Source organism: Callithrix jacchus, chromosome 7 (assembly GCF_049354715.1).
Source record: "Callithrix jacchus isolate 240 chromosome 7, calJac240_pri, whole genome shotgun sequence".
In the NCBI taxonomy this organism is placed as follows: Eukaryota; Metazoa; Chordata; class Mammalia; order Primates; family Cebidae; genus Callithrix; species Callithrix jacchus.
Genome location: NC_133508.1, coordinates 59,802,491 through 59,825,605, shown reverse-complemented (window position 1 = coordinate 59,825,605; position 23,115 = coordinate 59,802,491). Strand labels below are relative to the sequence as shown.

The 23,115-nt window shown below is 41.8% G+C and overlaps 2 protein-coding genes across 20 annotated transcripts in view; one reads left to right on the top strand and one right to left on the bottom strand.

Annotated features, from left to right (window-relative positions):
* The window catches only part of LUZP1 (leucine zipper protein 1), a 96,152-nt gene extending 92,020 nt beyond the window's left edge, over window positions 1–4,132 (top strand). For all 16 annotated transcript variants that reach the window (XM_078330713.1, XM_035308102.3, XM_035308103.3 and 13 more), the window contains one exon: window positions 36–4,132. In XM_078330713.1, coding sequence (XP_078186839.1) covers window positions 36–194 — 159 coding nt within the window. In that variant the 3' untranslated portion in view covers window positions 195–4,132. The remainder of the gene's footprint in view (window positions 1–35) is intronic.
* KDM1A (lysine demethylase 1A) overlaps window positions 1–23,115 on the bottom strand; it is a 78,983-nt gene that overhangs the window by 9,647 nt on the left and 46,221 nt on the right. For 2 of the 4 annotated variants that reach the window (XM_009000602.5, XM_003733364.6), the window contains 11 exons: window positions 20,575–20,717; window positions 20,105–20,195; window positions 18,265–18,399; window positions 17,425–17,498; window positions 16,179–16,290; window positions 12,137–12,269; window positions 10,357–10,544; window positions 9,847–9,961; window positions 7,946–8,073; window positions 7,165–7,311; window positions 5,841–6,336 (listed from right to left, as the gene is read on the bottom strand). In XM_009000602.5, coding sequence (XP_008998850.1) covers window positions 6,151–6,336; window positions 7,165–7,311; window positions 7,946–8,073; window positions 9,847–9,961; window positions 10,357–10,544; window positions 12,137–12,269; window positions 16,179–16,290; window positions 17,425–17,498; window positions 18,265–18,399; window positions 20,105–20,195; window positions 20,575–20,717 — 1,452 coding nt within the window. In that variant the 3' untranslated portion in view covers window positions 5,841–6,150. Of the gene's footprint in view, window positions 1–5,840; window positions 6,337–7,164; window positions 7,312–7,945; window positions 8,074–9,846; window positions 9,962–10,356; window positions 10,545–12,136; window positions 12,270–16,178; window positions 16,291–17,424; window positions 17,499–18,264; window positions 18,400–20,104; window positions 20,196–20,574; window positions 20,718–23,115 lie in introns of those variants that run through there. The other 2 variants (XM_078330717.1, XM_078330718.1) reach the window with 1 other exon arrangement.

The following is a 23,115-nucleotide window of genomic DNA, read 5'->3' as shown; positions in this document are numbered from 1 at the left end:
CACAGCTCAAAAACTTTTGTTACTTATTGGCACAGGAGGAAGAAGGGGAAGACTGTACACTCAGTGTCTGCAAGCAACTGCACAACTCCTTGGACCCATCTGACCTGCCTGTGAAGCAGGGGCCACCAGAGCCTGGTCGGGTACGGGCTGAGGAACGATTATGGTCAACCAGGCCCTGTGCTGAGGAGAACTGAGCCAGCTGGGTGTCTGTGTCTGCCCTCTGTTCCTGCTTCTCGGCTCTTCCGCCGTCCTGCCCATGGAGGATCTAAGGCCAGTTAACCAAGCAAGACACAAGGCCTTGGGCTGGGAAACTGGTAGAGCCAGGCCGTGGCTCAGGTAATTTTTGCCAGCTGGCCAGAGGGAATCAGAGACTACAGGCTGGACAGTCACCCAGGCCCCGCCTTCCCCAATGCACGAGTCCTCTCTCTTTCCTTGTCCCTGTCCCCCAAGTAGTTGGACCATTCTGGCCCCCAAACGGGATGATAAAGTCCCCACCACACAGCAGCCATCAAAAGCTCTTCTCTGCTCCTTGGTGGCTTGTTTCTGAATCATAGAGCAGCCCCTGTCTGTGTGGTTAATGTTCTGATTTCTCAGTCTCCTCACTATATCCACTTTACTCCTCATTTGCCCTATGGGCCCAAGTACTCAGTAAGATTTACCAGCCATCAGCTCCACCTAGGAGGCTTCCTTTTCTTTCCCCTTGGAATTCTTTTCCTCAGACTTTTAAAGAAGAGGTCTGTGCTGCCTCTAAAGGATTATGAGACTACCCTTTAGGGTGAAGTTTGGCCTGGCCCCCTGGCCGACCAGTTTCATGGGGGCAGAGCATGCAGATACCCATGCGGATACCCATTGGAATGATATCATCCCTCCCCAACCTCGGCTCTCTCTGCTCACCTTTCAAAGGCACCTGGAGGTGCAAGCCTCATGTATCTCCTTTCCTGAGCACCGGTAGTGCTGCTGGCATCACCTGCTCTCTCTCCACTGGCTGGAGAATTCAGGCTGACTTCATTGTTTCCACCTTGGGAAAATCCCTAGACTAAGCTAGGCCTGACCCAGCATACTCTGCCTTCTAGGAAGTGCCCAGTAAGGGGGAAAGCAGACCCGAAGTGACTCCCCTTTAGTCACTGCACAAGCAATAGCTCCATGAGAGGGATGGACTGTAAGACTATGCCCTCCTGTTCCTCCTTCTCCATCCCCCATGGAGGAGGCATCGCACTTTACCCCGCTGATGCATTCCTACGCAAGTGGGCCCAGGATTTCTGCAAGTCGACTATCATGATGACTTCGTTGGAGGAGAGGTGATACATGCATACCCATTGAGGGCCTCAGGTTTATGTAGTTCAAAATGCAGCAAACCTTTCAGAAAGCCACATAAATAAATTAGTTAGGTTCCTTATACTATTCAAATGGGGAAGTTGAAAAGTATATTCTTGGCACTGCTTTTTCTGTAGTATTCTCTCAATACAAAGAAGGGATCCCTTTCAAAGGCTATCTTTATGAAGCAGACACTATTGCCCTCAGGATGAGAGAACATTAAACTAGTAGTCTGGTAAGCTGGATTTTTTTTCCTATGGCTTTACTTCCTTGCTGTGTGACCTTGGGTGAGTCATTGTCTTCTTGGAGCCTCAGTTTCCCTATCTGTAAAATGAGTTATTTGAAATGGATGATCTCTAAGGGCACCAAATCTGGTATTCTACGGTTCTCCTGTTTTCACTCTCCGTAATAGTATGGGATGGTTTCTGCACCATCCACCTGGGTTCCTCCCTCCTGCCCTTCATTGTTTTTCTGAGCCTTGTTTTCTAGTTTCCCCATGTTTTAATCTCATGGGGATGAGCTCAGAGAAGCTCCCTGGGCCTGTTTCCCAGTCTACAAAGTAAAGGGATTAGATCAGATGGTCTCTGAGGCTCTTTGTGGCATCAGCCTTGCCCAGTGCCACGTGATGTCTCCTGACTTTCTAGGAGTCTACATGTTATGAAAGTACCCAAGTCTGTGTATCTCCTATTCCTGTGCATCTCCTGTGAATTTCCTGGCAAGAGGAAAACTCAAGACTTCCTCCAGAGGAATTATCTTCTCTGCCTCCACTCAGCATGGGAACCGCTGTTCATTCTGCCCTTGTCTGCATCAGATTTGGCAGTAAGGAGGCTTGGGGAGCACCTACCTTACTTTCAGGGACAGGAATCTATTGCTCATACTTCTGTTTTCTAGTTTTGGCAATCTAAAGGCATTGTGATGTGGCCTGCCTTTCCTCTCCACACCCCCACCTCTGATGTTCAAGATGCTGTTTCCAGGATCTCTTCCTGCTGCTTCTCCTGGCTCACTGGCCAGAAACCAGCTCACTCAAGGCTGCAGTCTCTCACTTGCAGCCTCCCTGCCATTCTCCTTCACTGGTTGGCAACCTTGAGAGTTCAAAGGAAATCACTCTGTGGTGGTCAACTGAAGCTATAGGAAACTAGTAAGTCTGTGGCTCTTCTCTGCTGATGGAAACAGAAGGGCGCTAAACCATGCCTAAAAAGATCTCGCCAATAATTCTTGTCTTTGGGTGTTGGAGCCCTGGATTCTGGTGCTGTAGCTCCTGGTGCCAAAGTCTGGATCTTTCCACATTTCAGCAGCACCAACATCTGCTGCTACTCAGAATGCTCTGTGGAAGAGGGACAGCTGTGATGCCCTTTTGCTGGGGCTGCCATCTTGAAATCTGAGTGCAATAGGATTTGATTGTAACAGTTACTTCAGGATATTTTGTTTCTTTAATCTGCATACTTTTTAGGTAGATTTTATTTTTAAATGTCCTCAGCATTGCAGAAAATAACATTGTAATAGCAAGTAAAGCTGGAGGCTCAGTTTCTCTGGGCTTCCAATGGCTGGCAGGGCTGGCTCTCAAATCCCAAAGTTGGAAGGCATGTTTCTGAAAAGCAACTGAGGTGGGACTGTTTGGACCTAGGCCTCATCATCAGGGGTCCTGGAGGAAGCCTCCAAGTAGAGAGGAGACCTGGTAGTTAAATAATTGTTTAATCAAGCCAAATACTCCCACTGTCCCAGTCAACAAACCCACTTTTATGGCAAGTTTCTTCTGCAGCTTGGGTCTTAAATTTCACTGGCAGGTCTGTGGTGGTTGGAGGGTTCCTAGTGAGTCGGAGACCTGGCAGTGGAGCTGCTTGGTTGGGAGATGTGGAGGGGGCTTAATGCCAGCAGCGGATCTCTTCTACCTGCTTTTTTATTTTTTGCCACTCTGATACTAAACCATAGAAAGCAGAGAAAGCTGCAGGTGGAAAAAGCAGCTGTGGCTGTTTTTTGTTTTTGGGTGGCAATGAAAAAGAGTCACAGTATGGATTAAAGGGATCTGCAGTGGAGTCAAGGATGCCACCCCACCTTCAGCTGCAGGCAAGCTTGCACATAAATCATCCCCTCTCATTGGAGTGTTAGGGATGCGAGGGGTGCTATAGTGTTCTTGGACTTGCTGTCCTGGGGCAGTTTTAGTTCTTTATATTTGGTGGGTCAGTGCCAAGTGCTACCACTTCCCAGTAAAGGAATAGGGACCCAGAGACTGGGTCCCTGGCTACCTTATCATGAGGTTTTGTTATTTCTCTGACAAGATTGCTTTGGAAAGAGCTGCTTTTAGGGATTATTTTTTGAATACCCCGAGTGGGGAACAGGGTTCTCCTCAAAGCCTCACACCTAAGATCATAGGAAAGGGGCCCTATTTTCCTGCTGCTTCACAGCTCAGAACATATACTGAATGGAATGTATTTTTAAGAGAATAAAGTCTATTTTTTTGTATTTTAAAGATTGGGAGGGCTAAGAAGGTAGCCCTCAAATAAACTGTTATTGCATTATAGGCCCCTTTGTTGGGGGCGGTCTGTTGGTCCACACCTACTTGCTCAGGCAGGTGCCCTGGTCTCACCCCTGCCCCTTGGAGTCTCGGTGCAGCAGCTTCTACATTCCTGCTCTAAGCATGGGACCAAGGAGGCCGGAACCTGTCGCTGGAAACCAGGGCAAAGCCGTGAGCAGTGGCTCAGGGCTCCTTGGGTGCATGTGTCTAGTTGGAGCTGCCTGTCTGCATGTATCCTTTGGCTCTAATGCTCTCTGTTGGCTCTGCAGTACAATATGTAACCAATAAAGCTCCCACGTTTCCATATACTGAGTCCATGATGCCAGATTTGTTAATGTCATCCCTGTGTATGTCTTCTATGCATCGGTGCAGCTCTTGTATACTTCGTTGTATGATATTTAAAATTTTACCTAATTACTGATACCGTAAGGACTGGAAACATTAACTGAGGCTTGGAAAAGGACATGCATAGGACCCACACAACTCAGCTGGAGTTATAATCAATTTCTTCGCAACACTTAATCTTTAGGCTTGTCCACTGTTGCCAGAAAGAGTCATCTCTCTCTCTCATGCTGCCTATGCCTTCTGTTTAAAAAATAAATACCCTTAAAAGACCTACCCTGGATTAGATACCCTAGCTAATCCCCGTGAGGTACAATTTTGATGGAAGAGCTGAGATTCAAATGCAGGTGTATGCCAAGGTCTGTGCACTGTGCAGTGCTGTCACCTTTTCATCAGTTCTTCCACTTGCCCTGATCATGGCGTGTGGATTCTTTCCACACTAATTCTAAGACAAGGGGAAAAAGCCTCCATTTTCATCTTCCAGTCAGACCAATATATATATTATTCCTTAACTCATACTAATAAAACTGCGTTTAAGGGACATTACATGCATTTGTAGTAACAGTTTATCTGTTAGGAGCCCCTGGGAAGGAACGGCATATAACATGTTTTTACCTTATGGCAAAAGGGACTTTGCAGGTAAGGATTCTGGGATAAGGGAGATCATCCTGGATGATCCAGGTGGCCCTTAAATGCAGTCAATCACAGGTAGTAAGTATCCTTTTAAGAGGGAGACAGAAGATTTGACTACAGGAGAAGGCAATGTGATGATGGAGATGGAAGCAGAGACTGGAGTCATGTGCTCTGAGGATGAAGGAAGGAGCCACAAGCCAAGGAACATCAACCCTGGAAGCTGAAGAGAGCAAGGAAATGAAATGATCCTCTCCTCTCTGAGCGCCTCCATAATGAATGCAGCCCTGCAGACCCATTTAGACTCTGGGCATCCAGAACTTTTTTTTTTTTTCTGAGATGACGGGAGTCTCACTCTGTCACCAGGCTGGAGTAGGTGCAATCTTGGCTCACTGCAACCTCTGCTTCCTAGGTTCAAACAATTCTCCTGTCTCAGTCTCCCAAGTAGCTGGGACTACGGGCATGTGCCACCACGTCCAGCTAATTTTTGTATTTTTAGTAGAGATGGGGGTTCACCATGTTGGCCGGGATGGTCTCAATTGCTTGACCTCGTGATCCACCCACCTCAGCCTCTCAGAGTGCTGGGATTACAGGCGTGAGCCACTGCACCCGGCTGCCAGATTTGGCAATTTGTTAAACCACCTGTTGCCTAAGCCCTTGATCATATGTAGTACTTCCCAAAATGTACACCACCACCTTTAGCAGAATTGGGAAGTTAGCACATCCCCATGGAGGAAATTAGAAATAAAGGCAGACTGGTCTCCCAAAGGCTCAAACTTTGTTTCAGCTTTTGTGTTTTATCTTGAAAGTGCATCAAGTTTCCTAATAACCATGTTCTTGGCACCCTCCCGAACATGGGGAAGTCTAGTCCACTGACCAGAAAGTCCACTGCTTCTACAGGACTACCCAATCTTCTGACCTGATCAAACCATATTTTAATGTGGAGAAAACATATGTATTACTATCGCCATAGGATAAAATTGGTATTTCCAAAGGAGTGACACCCCCATCTTGTATGTAACTCCAACCCAAAGGAAAAGAGTTAATTTTATATGAAGTTTTATTCTCAAAATAAAAAAAAAACAAAAAAAAAAAACCAAAAAACCAAGGGACTAAGATGTTACTTCACAGCACTTGCTTGCCTCAGTCTTTATGAAGAACACAATTCCAAGCTAATGGACAAGTTCCTCCTTGTGCTCTAGGTCATTCAAAGGAGACAAGCTCCTTTGTCAAATCAGGAGCCCAGATGCCAGGGTGGGAGGTTCTCAGTGGGACCTAGTATTGCTAGAAGAGCCTTGCTTATACAGCATTGAGACAAGCACATGGGTCTCTTCCCTTACAATGTATCTGTCTCACATGCTTGGGGACTGCTGTGCAGGAACACCTGGTGTGGCCTGGCGAGGCAGTGTATACATGGCCCCCAAAAACTGGTCTGCAATTCTTCCTGCTTCTCGCAGCCCACTCAGCAGAGCACCATGCACTGTGGCTGGGTAGTTACGGATCGTATGTTCTCCCGCAAAGAAGAGTCGTGGAATCGGCTATTTTAGGGGAAAGAGAAAATTGGGGAATTTAGGGGATTTAGAGGAAAAAAGAAAATTGGCAAGTTGCACATACACCTTTATTCTTGTACTTAAAAGTGCTAAATTCCTATTGACCTTTTAAAGGCTGATCCCCCAATTACTATTCATCATTCTATCCAATAGTGTACCCATCAGTAGGCATTTTCCCAGAACTGACAAGTAGAAATGGGACAATAAACTACATGTAGCCTCAGTCCTAAAGTGAAGCTTATTAACGTGTTCTTATCAGTTACTAACAGCCAATTCTAGAGCTCCCTTCCCTCATGTCTAACAGTACCTTGTGGGAAGAAGCCTTGCTACCCTGAAGCACAGGACATTTGGTGATCAGCGACACTTTAGCCTTGCAGCTCAGAGCCGGTCTGAGCTATGACACTGAGGAACTCTTCTGCTCTTTGGACTGGGGTCTGGCATAAGGGTCTAGATAAGGACCCAGGGTTATTTCTCAGGAATGCCCTGGAAGCCCCTGGTAATTGAGACCTTGCAACAATCCTATGAGCCATTACAACATGGAAGTGCAGTTAAAAATGGTTTTGTTTTTTAGGGGGAAAACCTAAATAAGGAAAAATGTTACTGACTTATACTCTGGACTCCTCCATTTTGAATGCAGACTGCCTAGATTTAAAAAACCAAATTATGAGAATCAGAAATGCTGCCCCTCCTTTTAACTCTGTTCTTGGTTATCTGAAAGGGTCCAAAGATAGAATGACTAAAATCTGGAAAAAAAGAAAAATCAATGACATCATGAGATCCTGGCCTCTTCCCAAATAGGCCCAGACAGTTCCTCACCTGTGGGGCGCCTGGAATTGAGGGGCCAGGAGTGATTGGCTGAGCCATTAAATCATAGTCATTTCCAGATGATCCTGCAGCAACATAGGAATAAGAGCCCCGGGCCCAAGGATCAGCACGCCAACGAGACACCACAGTTTCTTTGGGCTAAAAGAAAGACCAGGAGCAAAAGTCATTATGAGACACCAAGGACAAATCAATCCTTGAAAAGTGGAAAGGCAATGGTGGGTGGGAATACAAGTGAAAGAAAGAGGCGACAGATATGAGATCCAAGTGATCAAGTGATGAATGCTCTGCTTTAAAATAAGACATGGACACAAGGACTTCAGACACCCAAGACACCTCCGTGTTGCCTTCCTGTTTATGAGTCCAGAGTCTACTACACAGGGTTTGACTTTTATTCTCTTTTATAAATTCACATGAAGCATTAATATGCTTCCTAATCCCTTCCCTAAGGAATTCTAAGGGGTTGAAGTATTTCACAGGGCCTGAAGAACAGGAAAACGTACCAAGAGGTTGAAGACTTCCTCGAGATACTCACTGAAGTTTGGCATTTTGTTTAAAATGGCAGGGGTACAGTGAGACTCTAAAGCCAGAGGAGAAATGCAGCTAACAGCCTTCAGATTCCCCAGCTCTTCTTCTGAGGGGTTTTCTGAACCCCATGCTTAGGCCATGAACTTCAAACATTAATATTCATGTAAAAGCACATACCTCAATTCAAGCTTAAACTGTCCTGACCAAAAACATGCTGCAAATACATTTGCTCCATCCACCTACTTACCTGCGGTACTGCACTGCTTCCAAAAATCCCTTTAAGAATGGCCAGGCATCGGCCAACAATCACATCATCACTTATATTTTCCATGATACCAGCAGCTTCTCCTGCCACTAGTGCCAACAGTATTGGAGCTGGGGAAACAGAAAGGATAATTCTAGCATTTTCCTACAGACTTTTCCTCAAAAACTTCCTCATCAGGCCTCACCTTATTCCTGGGGCTCTGAAATCTGATGATAAGATACATGCAGCACCACTCAAATGTGGAGAGACAAATTATGTTTCTGAAACAGTGTGCAGAACTCTTGTCGCCAGAAACCGGCCAACAGGAGCTGGCAGACTAGAGAGTGAAGTAAGACACACAGGCACCTCACTGCTTCTAACTTGGCAAAATACAGCAGTTACGAAGATATAATTTTAGACCTTGCTAATAAAAGGGAATTATTAAGCATCCCTTTGTTTCGGCACAGAATTCTTAACCCTGACTACCTTAGATAGCTCCATGACGATGGCTACATTCCTTTTAGCCATCCCAGCCCTGTCTTCAGTCACCCATCTGGTGAGTATTTATGCAACAGACTTACATGATAGGCACAGTACTAGAAGAGAGGGTTAAAAAAAATAAACTGTATACTCCAACAGAGCAACAGAAACAAAATTACACAGATGATTATTAACTGTGATAGAAGTTATGAGGAAAAACATAGGCTACAGGGAAAAGAATACAGGGATTGAATTTACATTCAGGACAGTGGAGACGTGTGTTGTGGAAGTCTTTGAAATACATTTAGGTCAAGACCTGTATGCTGAGTAGAGTAAGACAGGTTAGAAAGGAAGGGGGGCCAAGGGGTTGGGGGTTGGGGGAGAAGCAGCCCCCACCCATATCTAGACCACAGTACATGCAGAGGCCCTAAAGCAGAGAACAGCATGCTATCTTCCAGGACGTGAGAACATTCCAGATGAATGTGCCTGGAACTTGGGGATGGACAAAGTAGAGATGAGCTAGATAATGAAGAACCTCAGCATAGGCCAAGATAAGGAGTTTGAACATTTTTTTTCAGCAGTAGAAAGTCACTAAAAGAAGCAGGAATATCAGTAGAAGCTATTGGTAACCATCCAGGAAACAGTAAGAATGGCTTGGACTGGGAGGTAGGCAGTAGAAGTAAACAGGTTTGTAAGAGACTGTAAGGCTGGCACTGACAGGACTTGACAGCCTGGGTGGGGAAGGGAAAAGACACGCTGCTATTGTCAGAAAGCAAGGTGCTCAGGGAACCAGGTGCCCCTCTGTGAAGTTAAGAGGCCCTGGGGTGTGAAAGACCATTGACCATTGGGCCATGAGTAGTAATGAAAAGAACTGGGGATGGGAGGCAAGCCAGTTAGCCGACGTGTCTGCACTGACAAGGCCAATGTCTTACTGTTTTTATAGCCTTTTCTTGGAATAAGGTGGGGTACAAATATACCTTCTTTAAGTCTACATAGAGTTAAGTCCAATTACAGAAGAAAATAACTGAACAGGAGGTAGGAATTTGATAAGTACATTCTAAGGGAAGTAATCCAAGAATCGGGCAAGTCAGCCTGAGAATGAGGAATGCAAGCTTCCCCTGGTAGGAAGCCTCCCTGGGTCTGTCCCTCCAGTCTGAATGAACCTCCAGTAACCTGGGTGTTCAGCCAGTCACTACCTAGTGCCCTGTTCTAAGGCTGCTTCCCCTCTTACTGTGTCCCCACTAAGTTCTGAGTTCCCTGAAGACAGGTACTTTTTTTTTCCATACCCCAGTACCTAGAAGATTATTTCTGGAATTGTTTGTTAATTAAAAAAGAGAAGGCATATATATTGAGAAAACCCAGAATAATTCAAATTCTATATTCCTATAGGGATATGGAAAAGATTAAAATTAGAAGGCATTTACCTTTATAGAGATTCCAGAAGAGGAAGAGCTCACCCCTGCTGGCAGTCGTACTGCCAACATGCCCAAACAAATTGACACTTGGATCCCAGAACACCCGGTCAAAGCACAACACCACCTGCCATAAGAAAGATGCACATGAGTTAGTGATAGGGGCCAGATAATACTGGCTTCAACAGAGCTGGGCCTCGACTTCTTCAAAGTCTCTTCTAATCTGCTTTCAAAATAAGCCCAGAAATGCTTATTATAAATTATTTTACGATGACATTTACACCTCTCTTTTTATAGGCCTGAGTTTGTGAAATGGCCCCATAAGACTAAGTCCATATGAACAGACACTTGATGACAGACTTAGGCACTGAAGAGAACCAACTGACACTCCTCAGCCCTGATGTCACCATTGAGAATATAGCCAAACATCCAAAAATGCAAGGCCCCCTCCTCACCAAGTAAAGGACTAAGATTGATACTTGTGTATCCAATCTGTAGACAGAAGTGCCTCGGGCAAGTTACCTTGTTAAGGTTGCCAAATCCCATCCTTTGGACTGCAGATGTTTTCCACTCAGGAAGAGGTGGCACAAACTGAACAGCTGGTGGCTGCTGCTTCAGCACACCCAGGGGAAGGGTACAGAGAACTGCATCGCATTTATAAATAAAGGTTTGACTCGTGGAGCGGGTATTCACAGCTATCACTTCACATCCTGCAGAGGGTGGGTGGGAAAAGACTAGTGGTGATGAATATGGCACTGAATACTGAACATTTAGTGCACAACAGATGGACATCCATCTCTCAATTCTCATCTTTCTATTTTCATTACCATCATGTTTCACTTAAAACTGAGGTAGAGGAGAAATAACTCATCTATGGCCACACAGGTAATAAGTGCCAGAATTCAAACCCTTGTAGTCAACTTCAGAGTCCTTGATTGTCACCCCCACACTACCCTCCCAATATACTGGTGATCTAGACTAACGAAAGCACCTTACCACTTATTCAAGTTAAGTACATTTAGACCAAAAATAAAAGAGTAAAATGCTCATCCCAATAGAACCAATGTCTTTTGACTGTGGTTAGCTGCTCACTATTGACCAGTAGAAGAATGCTACCAGAAGACCGTGATGCAGATCTAGGGGAGACAGCCTCAAACTGTGAAGCATGCTGTGCCTGAGAATTCAGTGATCCCCAGTCTGTCAAAATAGAAATAAGCTCAAAGCTGACCTCAGGAAGGGTACTGAAATTATGTTAACATTATTTTCCTCATTTGTTTTTAAATGAATGTCTATTTATATTATATTATATATATCAAAATAAATATGAAAGCTCAGTACATGCTAATTTTCTGTGACTGCAGAACTAGGGAAAAATGGCACAGCATCTATTCTCACTGTTCTCCGTCTCCCTGCAAAAGTCAAGGCTACAGATCTCAGCACTGTCACCTAGAAGCTGCCTCTGATGGGAAAATTAAATGGAAAGCCGTTTCACTGGTTCTTAGAAAAAAACAAAACATCTGTGGTGATCTCAGCAACTCTAAGGAAGGGGGCCACACAGGGAAGACTGATGGTTACGTCTCCATTTCTCATGCCCACACAGTCACACATGGTACTCGGAGAGGGAGGTGACTAGCTATCTTAAGGAGTTCAAAATGCAACAGTGCTCTGCACTTTACATTAAATGTAGTCTGAAACCAGCAATAATAATGAGCATTGAGCCTATCCCCATAGCAAGCACAGGGAAACTCCACCTCTGAAGTCAACTTATTAGCAGGACTGCTCCAGAACTAGGAACCATACATAAGCGAATTAGCCCAGCTGAATAGAAAAGGCCAAAATGAATCCAAAGACCAAGATGTGGGAGATGAAATGTAAGGGGCGGATCCTATTGGAGCCCAGGGGCCAAAATCTTGGTATTTAAACATACTTAGCAAAATTAGATGCAAACTCACTGGCTCACCAAAACTGAAAACTTTTTGAGCACTGAATGGTGCTCAAAGCATTGTAGATTTCAGATATTCTGATTAGAGATGCTAATATCCAACTAGTTCATGACAAATTGGAAACTCTAAAACTTGCTTCAATTTCCTGTTTTATAAAATGATAAGAGTTAGAACCACCAAAGACTCCATAGGTTTGACTGTCTGTAAATGCCAATTTTTACCTAGAGTGTCACAGTTTAAACACACTATCAGTGTGTTTAAACAATGCTCATTATTATTGCTGGTTTCAGACTACCTAACAAAAGATCATTCCTGTTTCAGGAGAGTTCTATCTTACATTCTGTAAAGCAGTGACATACCTGAAGCCGTGTAGCGAACCTGTCGCACTGCTGTATTCAGTTTAATGTCTAGGCCTTCTGCTAAAGCCACAGGCACACATGAGTAGCCATTCCTCACCGTCAGGTGGCTGCCAGTGAACTCAAAGTCATCATCCTAAAAAGGAGAGAAAAGAACACATTTCCAACCTTTTCTTAATCCGTATCATCTGCACCTAGTTCTGTACAACAAACACAAGCTTGTGGAAACAGTCAATATTTTAAGGCAAACTAAAGAACAAATAACTCAGTATTCAGCTACAGTTATCAAAGGAAACTGAAGGAAAAACCAAAATGTCTCTAAACACACACACACACACACACACACACACTCTCTCTCTCTCTCTCTCTCTCTCTCTCTCTCTTTTCTTTCTTTCTTCCATATACATATATGAGACAGAGTCTTGCTTTGTCATCCAGGCTGGAGTTCAGCAGTGCCGATCTTGGCTCCCTGTAACCTCCGACTCCTAGGTTCAAGTGATTCTCTTGCCTCAGCCTCCTAAGTAGCTGCTGGGATAACAGGCATGCCCACCACCCAACTAATTTTTGTATTTTTAGTAGACATAGGGATTCACCATGTTGGCTAGGCTGGTCTCAAACTCCTGATCCACCAACCTCAGCCTCCTAAAGTGCTGGGATTACAGGTGTGAGCCACCGCACCTGGCCTTCCCTGGATAGTATTTATCATCCCAGTCCAATACCACCAAGTCCTGATCTATGGTGGTTAGGGTAGGGAGGTGGTAGGGGGAATTGATGATCCAGGAAATTCAGGTGATTAGACATCGTTCAAGCTTATTCATCTGGCTTTTTAATACATTACAGACTTGAAGGATACATTTTTTTACCTGAGAGCAAAATCAGTTTTTATTCTTTAAATTTCCAGGTTTTAAAAAGTCGAGAAAGACTTCCAAAACTAAGTCAAACTAGATGAAGGTAATCTAGGATCATAAAGAGTGGCCCAACAGAGTCCATGCAGTAAAAAAGTCAACATTTGACCTGGAATTTACAAATCCCCAAAATGATCTTATTTCTTTGAATTTACTGAAAATTTTCTATATGACTTTTTTTTGTAAGCTAGTAAGGATTTCTAATTTCATGAAATTCTTGGGGAAATTAGATCCAAATACTGGGCTAGCAGTAACACTCTATCTACTTCAGTTGAAATCACTCATTTAAAATTTAATACTATTACAAATAGATACATTTTGAAATATCAAATGATAAATCAATGACTAGAAGGGCCTAATTTAGTATTTACATGAAAAACCATAAAGGAACTGGTACTTTTGCAAGACTTTACCTCTAACAAGTCCAACTCTTCAAATACTAAAAATAGCAGTTTATAATCAGAAGATTAGGAAGTCAAAATAATTTTTTTTTTTTTGAGATGAAGTTTCACTCTTGTTGCTCAGGCTGGAGTGTAGTGGCATGATCTTGGCTCACTGCAACCTCTACTTCCCAGTTTCAAGTGATTCTCCTGCCTCAGTCTCTCAAGTCACTGGGACTACAGGTATGAGCCACCATGCCCAGCTAATTTTGTATTTTGGGTAGAGATGGGATTTTACCATGTTGGCCAGGCTGGTCTCAAACTCCTGACCTCAGGTGATCCATCCCCCTTGGCCTCCCAAAGTGCTGGGATTATAAGCATGAACTTCCATGCCCTGCCTGTCAAAATAATTTTCATTAGGAAACTGTATAATGTAAATTAAAATATGTAAGTAAAAATATAATAATTTACTTCTATACAGTTTTTTTTTTTGGGGGGGGGTGGAGTCTTGCTCTGTTGCCCAGACTGGAGTGCAATGGTGCAATCTCTGCTCACTGCAGCCTCCACCTTCCAAGTTCAAGTGATTTTCATGCCTCAGCCTCCCAAGTAGCTGGGATTACAGGTATGTGCCATCTTCCCGGCTAAATTTTGTATTTATAGTTGAGACAGTTTCACCATGTTGGCCAGGCTGGTCTCGAACTCCTGACCTCAACTGATCCACCCGGCTTGGCCTCCTCAAGTGTTGGGTTTACAGGAGTGAGCCACTATGCCTGGCCTATACAGTCTTAAGTCAGGCCAAAGTCTCAGATTTAGAGATTGGTCCAAGAAGCCCTGTGATTTCTCACGTGAAGAGTAAACCACACTGAAATTTAAGAAAAATGGTAAAGCCCTGCCCACTGAGAACTATAAACATCACTGACATAAATGAAAAAGCATTTTTGGAGAAGTATACTGTGTTTAAGGATAAGAATACTTGATATTAAGATGGCAATTCACCCTAAATTAATCTAGAAATTTAATGGACTCCTAATCAAAATCCCAGAAGGTAATTTTTATAGAAACTGACAAGTTGATTCTAAAATTGTTATGGAAATACGTAAGACCTTAAAATAGCCAAAACAATTTCAAAAATGAACAAACTTGGATAACTTACAAGACAGTGTGATAGTGACATATGGATAGACAGATAAATTAACAGAAAAGAGCAACCTTAAATACTCATGCTTACATGGCCAATTAATTTTCAACAAAGGTGCCAACACAAGTGAAGAAAAGGATGGTGCTGGAACAATTACATAGCTACATGAAAGAACATAAACCCTTCACTTAGTTTTCACTATACACAAAAATTAACTCAAAATGGATTGCAGACCTATACATAAGAGCTAAACCTATACAATTTCTGGAAGAAAACACAGTATAAAATCTTGGTGACTTCAGGTAAGACAAAGAATTTTCAGAATACAAAAAGAACATGGTTTAAAATTAAAAGTTTAGAAATAGGACAGGGAGTCCAAGGCAGAAGGCTCACTTGAGCCCAGGAGTTCAAGACCAGCCTGGGCAATGTTGGGAGACTTTGTCTCTACTAAAAATTTAAAAACATTGGCCAGGTATGGTGGCACATGCCTATAGTCCCAGCTACTCGGGAGGATCACTTGAGCCCGTGCAGTCAAGGCTGCAAGGGAGCCATGAACATGCCACTTCCACCTGGGCAACAAAGCAAGACCTTGTCTCATATAAAAGAAAAAATTAAAGTAAAAACTTTTACTCTTTGAGACAGATTTAGAAAATTAAAGGCAAGCCACAGATGAGAAGAAAATAGTTGCAAAACATAAATCTGACAAAGGACTTCTGCCTAGAATTTAAAGAACATAATAAACTTCAAACTCAACAAGAAGACAGACTAATAGGCAAAAGATCTGAGCAGACATTTACTCAAAGATGACATATGAATGGCTCATAAGCACAGGAAGAGATGCTCTACATCACTAGTCATCAGGGAAATGCAAATACTACTATACCTATTAGAATGGCTGACATTTTAAAAACTGGCATTACCAAGATTGGTGAGGATTTGGAGCAAATGGAATTTTCATACATTGCTGGTGGGAAGGCAATTTGGAAAACAGTTTGGAAGCTGAGTTATAAAGTTAAAAATCTACTTTCCATAGTACCCAGCAATTCCACTCATATTTACTCAAGAGGAAGACATGAACATTCTTAAGCAACCTTGTTCATTAGCAGTCAAAAAAGGGAAACAATCCAAATGCCTATCAAGGCACCAATGAATTCTACTAAATAATAAAAAGGAACAAACTACTGATATAAGCAAAAAAAGATGAATCTCAAAACTTCATGTACATTGCAAAAACTATACTAAATGAAATACATCACACACAAAAAGCTATGTACTGTATGATTCACTTTATATGAAACTGTAGAATAAACAAAATTGTAGTGATAACAAGCAAATCAGTGGTTGTCCAGGGCCAGGAGCTGGAGCATGGGAGATTAACTGCAAAGGGGCCGGAGAAAACTTTTCAGGATGATGGAGGTGTTCTATATCCTGTTTGTGTGGGGGCTTATGACTGAAGTCTGGCAAATCAATAAACTGTTCAATTAAAATAGGTGAATTTCACTGTACATAAATGATGTCGCTTACTAAAGCGGTTTAAAAACATACAAAATTAAGTGTTTTTCTTTCTTATAATCCCTCTCAGACATGTGCAATAAAATAAACAATAAAGGAAATTCATTTACCTGATCCCAGTGTTTAAGGGAGAGAGTTGAGAGAGGTGTGGCATTAGCAAATTCAAGATTTGCAAAATGCCAATCAAGTATTTGTCTGTCTCTTGAGGAGAGATATACATCACTGCAAAAGTACAAAGGAGCACAGAATTATTAAAAGATATCACTAGTTCTTCACACTTAGTGTGATGTAGATGATCTCACTGGGTCAGAACCTAAGCCAGGGCTGTGCCTTATGTGAAGAAATTATAAGTAGGATCTTATCTGACTTATTAACCTCTTTATCTCTGATGTCTAGAGCAGTGTTATGCTCACTACATAAAGCAAATCACATGTAGGCCTCATTTGTCTGAAAATAAGAAAAAAAAAAAATTCTTCATATGAAATCACTTTATATCATAAAAACTTCTTAGTTGTAAAAAAGGGTCTTATATCTTACACACAGCATAGACTCTATACAAAGGATGGGTAGGCCGGACACAGTGGCTCACCCCTGTAATCCCCAGCACTTTGGGAGGCCAAGGCGAATGGATCACCTGAGGCCAGGAGTTCAAGACCAGCCTGGCCAACATGGTGAAACCCCATCACTACTAAAAATACAAAAATTAGTTGGGTGTGGTGGCGGACACCTGTAATCCCAGCTACTCAGGAAGCTAAGGCAGGAATATCACTTGAACCCGGGAGGTGGAGGTTGCGGAGAGCTGCTCAGATCACACCATTGCACTCAAGCCTGGGTGACAAGAACAAGTCTCCACCTCAAAAAAAAAAAAAAAAAAAAAAAAGGATGGGTAGCATCCTTGAATACAGAACAAAGCAAATTTATGTGGAGGCTGGATGCATGTGAAAACATTTAACCAGCATTCACTGTCAAAAACCCAGTGGAAATAAAGCATAATACCTAGCATAATACCTCCCTAGTCCCCAGAATTATAGAAATGTAAAGCAATAGCACCTTCTACTCCCTCAAAAAATATAATTTCCATTTATTATATCTTTATCCAAATATCAGTTCTTATGGAGAAAGGCTATCTCTTTAGAAACAATCTATTCAGGTACCTAGGACACATTAAAATATAGAGGCAGGGATTTAGAAACCTCACAAGTAGTCACACGGTCAGGTATTTTCCATTGATTTAACAATTTAAAGCACTCACTGACATAAATAAAAGTTTACTATGCTTTAAGAATTCTCCTTCTAGATCAAAGTGAAAGAACAGTAAAAGCTATCCCTCTGAACTTTTGTGTTTGTTTACCTTACCTCGGAGGATTCGCTTCCAGTTCCTGAAGTTTTTCTTCTAGCTTTCCTTGTGTTTCAGCTAATTCATCATATTCCTGATAAAAATTAAGTGAATCTGAGTTATCCTGTAGGGTCAGATATCCACCTACTTTCTTTATACCACAAAGTATAAGGTCTGGATCATATTTCGTCTTCAGATCATGTATAGGAAGTGTGGCTCAGTTTTAGGCTGGGGTTAGATAGAACTCAAGAGATTTTTGTTTTTGGAGACAAGATACCATTGTGGGCCTGGAATATTAGGGGAAGGCAGGGAGCACACAGAAGGAGAAAACAATGGGAGAAACATACTAGTGTGCTACAAAGTAGAGATGAAAAATCATAGCAAGGACCATTTCATGAGCATCCCATGTCCCTAGCATTGGGTAAGTACTTTATACATAGTTTTATTTAAGCTTCACAATTACCCTACAAGGTAGGTATTACAACTATGTCACAAATGAAACAATTAAGGAGTCCAAGGTAACATGGCTTGAGATACCAAGTAAGGGATTTGAATCAGACAGTCTGACCCCAAATGACTCTGAAGTCCATGTTTATTACTATTATTCAAAACTGGTAGGGCTAAACTGATATTTCAGATAAAATGATGAGATTATTAAGACAGGATAAGAATCTGCAGGACAAGCAGGTCTTAAACCAAACTAACCCATTAAGTTCCCATGGTTCCCTATGTACCAAACCGTTTTCACTGCACTGTAGGCACTTGTGATTGGCTAGTGGCTCTCTTTTCCAAAATTCTCAGATTTGTACTATTTCTTAGGATTTCAAGTAAAACCAGTTAGGCCTGTATGTATACCATACCTTGCATAGGGCGGTCAGATCCCTGTGTTTGCTTTTCACTAAGAACTCGGCAGTAATGTCTCTGGGTGGCTTTACTTCAGATGCTTCTTTGTATTGCTGATGGAGTTCTTTAATTTTCTCTTTCAAATTTACCATCTAAGAAGGAAAAGTACAAATTTACCATTCCAGATAGTAGTGTAGTTCATGCATATCACATGTACCCTCAGTTTTGGCTCCTCAAAACTGCTATCACAACAAAACAGGCTACAATGCAAGGCCCTTAGAATTCTTAAATACCTGTTCTAACCTACATCATTACATCCGGGAAACAGGAAAGAAATCTTATAGGGCTTGACATAAAGGTACCACAACTCTATCTGATAAGTAAGATTGGTGCTGTCTTCTAAAATGAATGAGAAGTACAAGGAGTGTCCCATTAATTTAAACAAACAACAACAAAAAAAACCCAGTGTTGAAATAAATTTAATCTCCACCAAAAAGAAACTATTGCTAATGTAACTTAAACTTATTTTGGAAAACAAATTGTCATACTGTATTTTTTAAATATGTAAAAGGTCAAATAATTTTTTTCCCCTAAGAAATGGAGTCTTGTTCTGTCACCCAGGCTGGAGAGCAACAGCGCAATCTCAGCTCACTGCAACCTCTGCCTCCTGGGTTCAAATGATTCTCCTAACTGGGATTACAGGTGTGTGCTACCATGCCTAGCTAATTTTTTGCATTTTTAGTAGAAATGGGGTTTCACTATGTTGGCCAGGCTGGTCTTGAGCTCCTGACCTCAAGTGATCTACCCACATCAGCCTCTAAAAGTATTGGGATTACCGGCATGAGCCACCTGGCCAAAGAATCTTAAGGAACCATTCTTAATGTCAGTTTTTTTCAGGTTTCTGATGATACTACACAGGACAAGAGTGACAAAGCCTGAGACTGGGCACCATATAGGTATCCTGCCACTTCGTAGTTCTTAAGGCACTTTTTTCATTTCATCCTTACTACAATCCATAAAGACTGTGAGCTGGACCTCTTCATTAGACAGGATGAAGAAATGAGGCATAGTGAGAGAGAGGTAAGAGTCCAGTCACAGGCGCACCCTGAGTATGCACCATAAAGGACCCCTCCAGGGGCGATTTTCTCCCTAAGCTGATGTGACCTTTGCAGCTGGCAGTGTGAGGAGACACAAATGATTGGACTTTAATGCTCTGGAGCCTGGGGCTCTGGAAGATGGTGACAGAGAAGAGCCCTAACAGCTCTGCCCTGGGTAACAGAGGTAGGGGTGGCAGCAATTCAAGATAAATAATTATGCCAATGGAAACTTGGCTCCAGTACAGCTAATCCCCTGCTAGTCCTAGAATTCAGCCGAGGACACTGGGATAGCTTTAGAGTAACTAAACCAAGCTTGTCCAACTTGTGGCCCAGGACAGCTTTGAATGCAACCTAACACAAATTCATAAACTTCCTCAAAACACTGATTTTTTTTTTTTAAGCTCATCAGCTATCATTAGTGTTAGTGTATTTTATGTGGGACCCAATACAATTCTTCTTTTTCTAATGTGACTGAGAGAAGCCAAAAGATTGGACACTCCTGAGCTGAAGGGGACCAGACTCAGAGGAAAGATGATCTGTTTCCTCTGGCAATAATTTATCAACAATGCCACACTGAAAGACTGACATATAAAACAGTCTCTTTTGTTACTTATTATTTTCTTAAGAATGATTCCCAGCTGTGCAGACTTTCTCTTCCATGGAGGAAAAAAAATCTCAGAAATGCTTTTAAAATTTCTAAATTAAAGACTTTTTCTTCTATTAAAGCTTCTTCAGCTATGAAGAAAATATAAAATTTTACCTTATTAAGAAGTTCTTTCAATTCTTCCTGAGTTTTCACTATCTTCTTCCAATGTTCAATCTGTTCATCTTTGACATGCTTTTCTTGCAACCTATGAGAGACAATATGTATAACCTGGTCTCACAGTCAACTTTGCAGAATAAGACAGGTGCCCATCAAAAACATTTAAGGGCATCAGGGCCCACTGAAACTTCTAATACTTAGGAACAAGAAAGTTGGCTAGTGGGAAATTATTTCCTAGGCTCTGTTAAATACAGTATAATACTATAAAAACAATGAATTTCAGAAGTGAAAGGGGCCTTAAGGGATCATATAATTATTTTAAATGATTTTTAATTTGGAATTCAATGGTTTCACACAAAAATAAGTAAAAACTAGCTCAAATAAGACTTGCAGAAAAACTGAAAACATAAATAGCAAATCTTTACACATGGAACTCACTACACAGTAAGCAGTATCAAAGTACTTACTGAATGACAACTTCCAATGCCTGGCCAAGGGACACAGGCTTATTATTGAGGACATTGAAGTCTAGCTGATGACTAAGGTAAGATGTAGCTTCTAGCAACCGGTTAAACTCTTGCTCTACCATTTCATCTTTCTCTTTAGGAACCTGAAAATCCGAAGTATAGCAGAGTTGGTCCTTATAAAACTAAATATAACCATCTATGAAAACACAAATGCTGTACAGTTTATAAAGGTCAAAATATGTATCTCAAAGGGGAAACCTTTGAGCAAAATGATTCAAATTTTCTTTTCTATGAAGTGGTCAAATCCATTTAAATGAGATATGAAATGTTTCGGCCCTGACATTTCCTCTTCTCCCACTTCTGCCCTCAGAGCTGGGACTCTACCTCAATTATTAACAGCCATAAGATTTACACTGGTGCTAACTGAAGTCACATGGAGCACAAGGGGCACTGAGCTGACATGCATTAAATTGAGCTGGCTGACATGCAAACAACACACTAGAAAAGTCCCAGAGAACAAAAACTATGTCAACACACCTGAGGACCTTCCAAGAATAAGGGCAAGATGGGAAAATAAGAAGCCCAAGGTATCTGCTTCCCTTCAAAGATGAATCTCAGGTGGGAGGAGGGAAGAGAGAAGTGAAATTCAGGGCTACTAGTAAGAATACACTAGCACCTTTATTCTTTTGCAGAGTAATAATATTTTATGGCACTAACAAGTTCAGAATTGAATGCCCAAAGCTCTTAAGATATCCATGATTAAATGAAGGATCAGAAGGTCTGGCTCCTTATTGATGTGGATGAAGAAAACAGATTACAAAGCAGGTCATCAAGCTGCAAGACCAGGGTCCTAAGTCACAGTGTTCCTGCCTACTGATAATATCAGCTAGTTCACACACACCCCACTGCTACTGCTTAATTCAGCCCAAAAGTAAACTGTATCTGCAATCCTATTGCTGAATTCATGGCAGAAGTGAGAGAAAGAAAAAATATGTCTAAGGCAACCATTGCTTGTTATAAGCTGGGCTGATATCAGCTGGGAAATGTGATTCAAAATACAGTGACCCTAAAATTGGTAACAAAAATAAAACACTGAAGTAAATTCTAGTAAACACTTAAGACTCAGGAGGAGTGACCTTTTACAGTCAGAGATAACTGATTGTTGACAAGACCATCCTGGTAAGATTCTACCTCTCATTTGAAACTCCAGGTTTTTGCACTTCCCAACCCAACAGACAATTTCAAACACTAACCTCTGCTCCTTCACTGATCATATAAGTAACTCAATGAGATAAGCCAATGTGTGGCAGAAAGAATCTGGTAAGAAGGGCAATCTGCCCCCAAAAAGAAAGAGGACTGCAACTCTCCTCTGGACTGTAAATATGACAGACACCATAACTGACTTAATGAAAATCATATTCAAAGCAGTTTATTTCTAAAAGACTATACATAGGAGACATCAGGATATCTTTATAATATCCTTAGCCTAAAGAAAATCTAAATCTCTAAAAATATTTCAGTTTGTGTTAAATGAGGCAGAGAAATCAGGCTTTGGATGCTTGGTGCCATTTATATCAGGAAGGTATCTAGGATTGGCGGATCAAAAACCTCTGACTTACTACTACTCATTCTACTCCGTGGCCAAAAAAAGAACTTGTTCTTATTACACAGCTATGAGAGCTGATGGAAGAGACCCTTTTTGTCAGAAATTTCATTTACTTTCTCAGCTACTTTTCCTCACTGATGTGATATGTGATGGTCATATACAGAGCAAATCAAACGGTGCTGAAATTTTGCTCAGAAACATGCTATTTCTAGTGTAAATTCTGCAATGATGCTATAAAAGATGGTTCTGGAAATCTAAATTTGGTTCTTCTTTCAAAAAGGAAACAATTACATTTCAATGTGAAATCTAGGTAGTTATGAGGTCTTAATTGATAACAGATGCAATGCGCATAACTGCTTTTCCTGGAGTACAAAAGTGATATTTCTATGTGCTGCTTCTAAAATGCCTAGCAAGAGGATGCAATAGCAGCAAGAGGGACTAGATCACATATGCCTCTACAATAGGGCAAAATGTGTCAATACGCAAGTGTGCAAATTGTACAGATTAAAGCTCTTCCAGTGTCAACTGGATGGCTTGCTTCAGACAAGCTTTAATCTTTGTAGCTAGAATGACAGTCACATAGGGAGGTTCAAACTGAAAAAGTACACAGCACTCAGGCTCAGTAACTGGGGTCCAGGGTGTGTGGTAGAGAAATATTTAAAGGGACACTGTCAAGGTTAGAGGGACCAAATTTGACCTTTGTTTCTTCCCTGTTTGCTGAGCAGCCCACTGGATTCATTACACTTTCTCCCTTAGCCCACCTACACCAACCACAAAAAACCTAATGTTTTACACGCGCTTTCAATGACAAAAACTCAAATGGCACCAGCCCAACATAAAGGCGCAACTCTACAACAACAAACCAGTGTGAATGTATGATGGAGAGGATCTCTGAAAGGAAAAGATTTAGGTTTCAAGCTTTTAATGGGTATTGT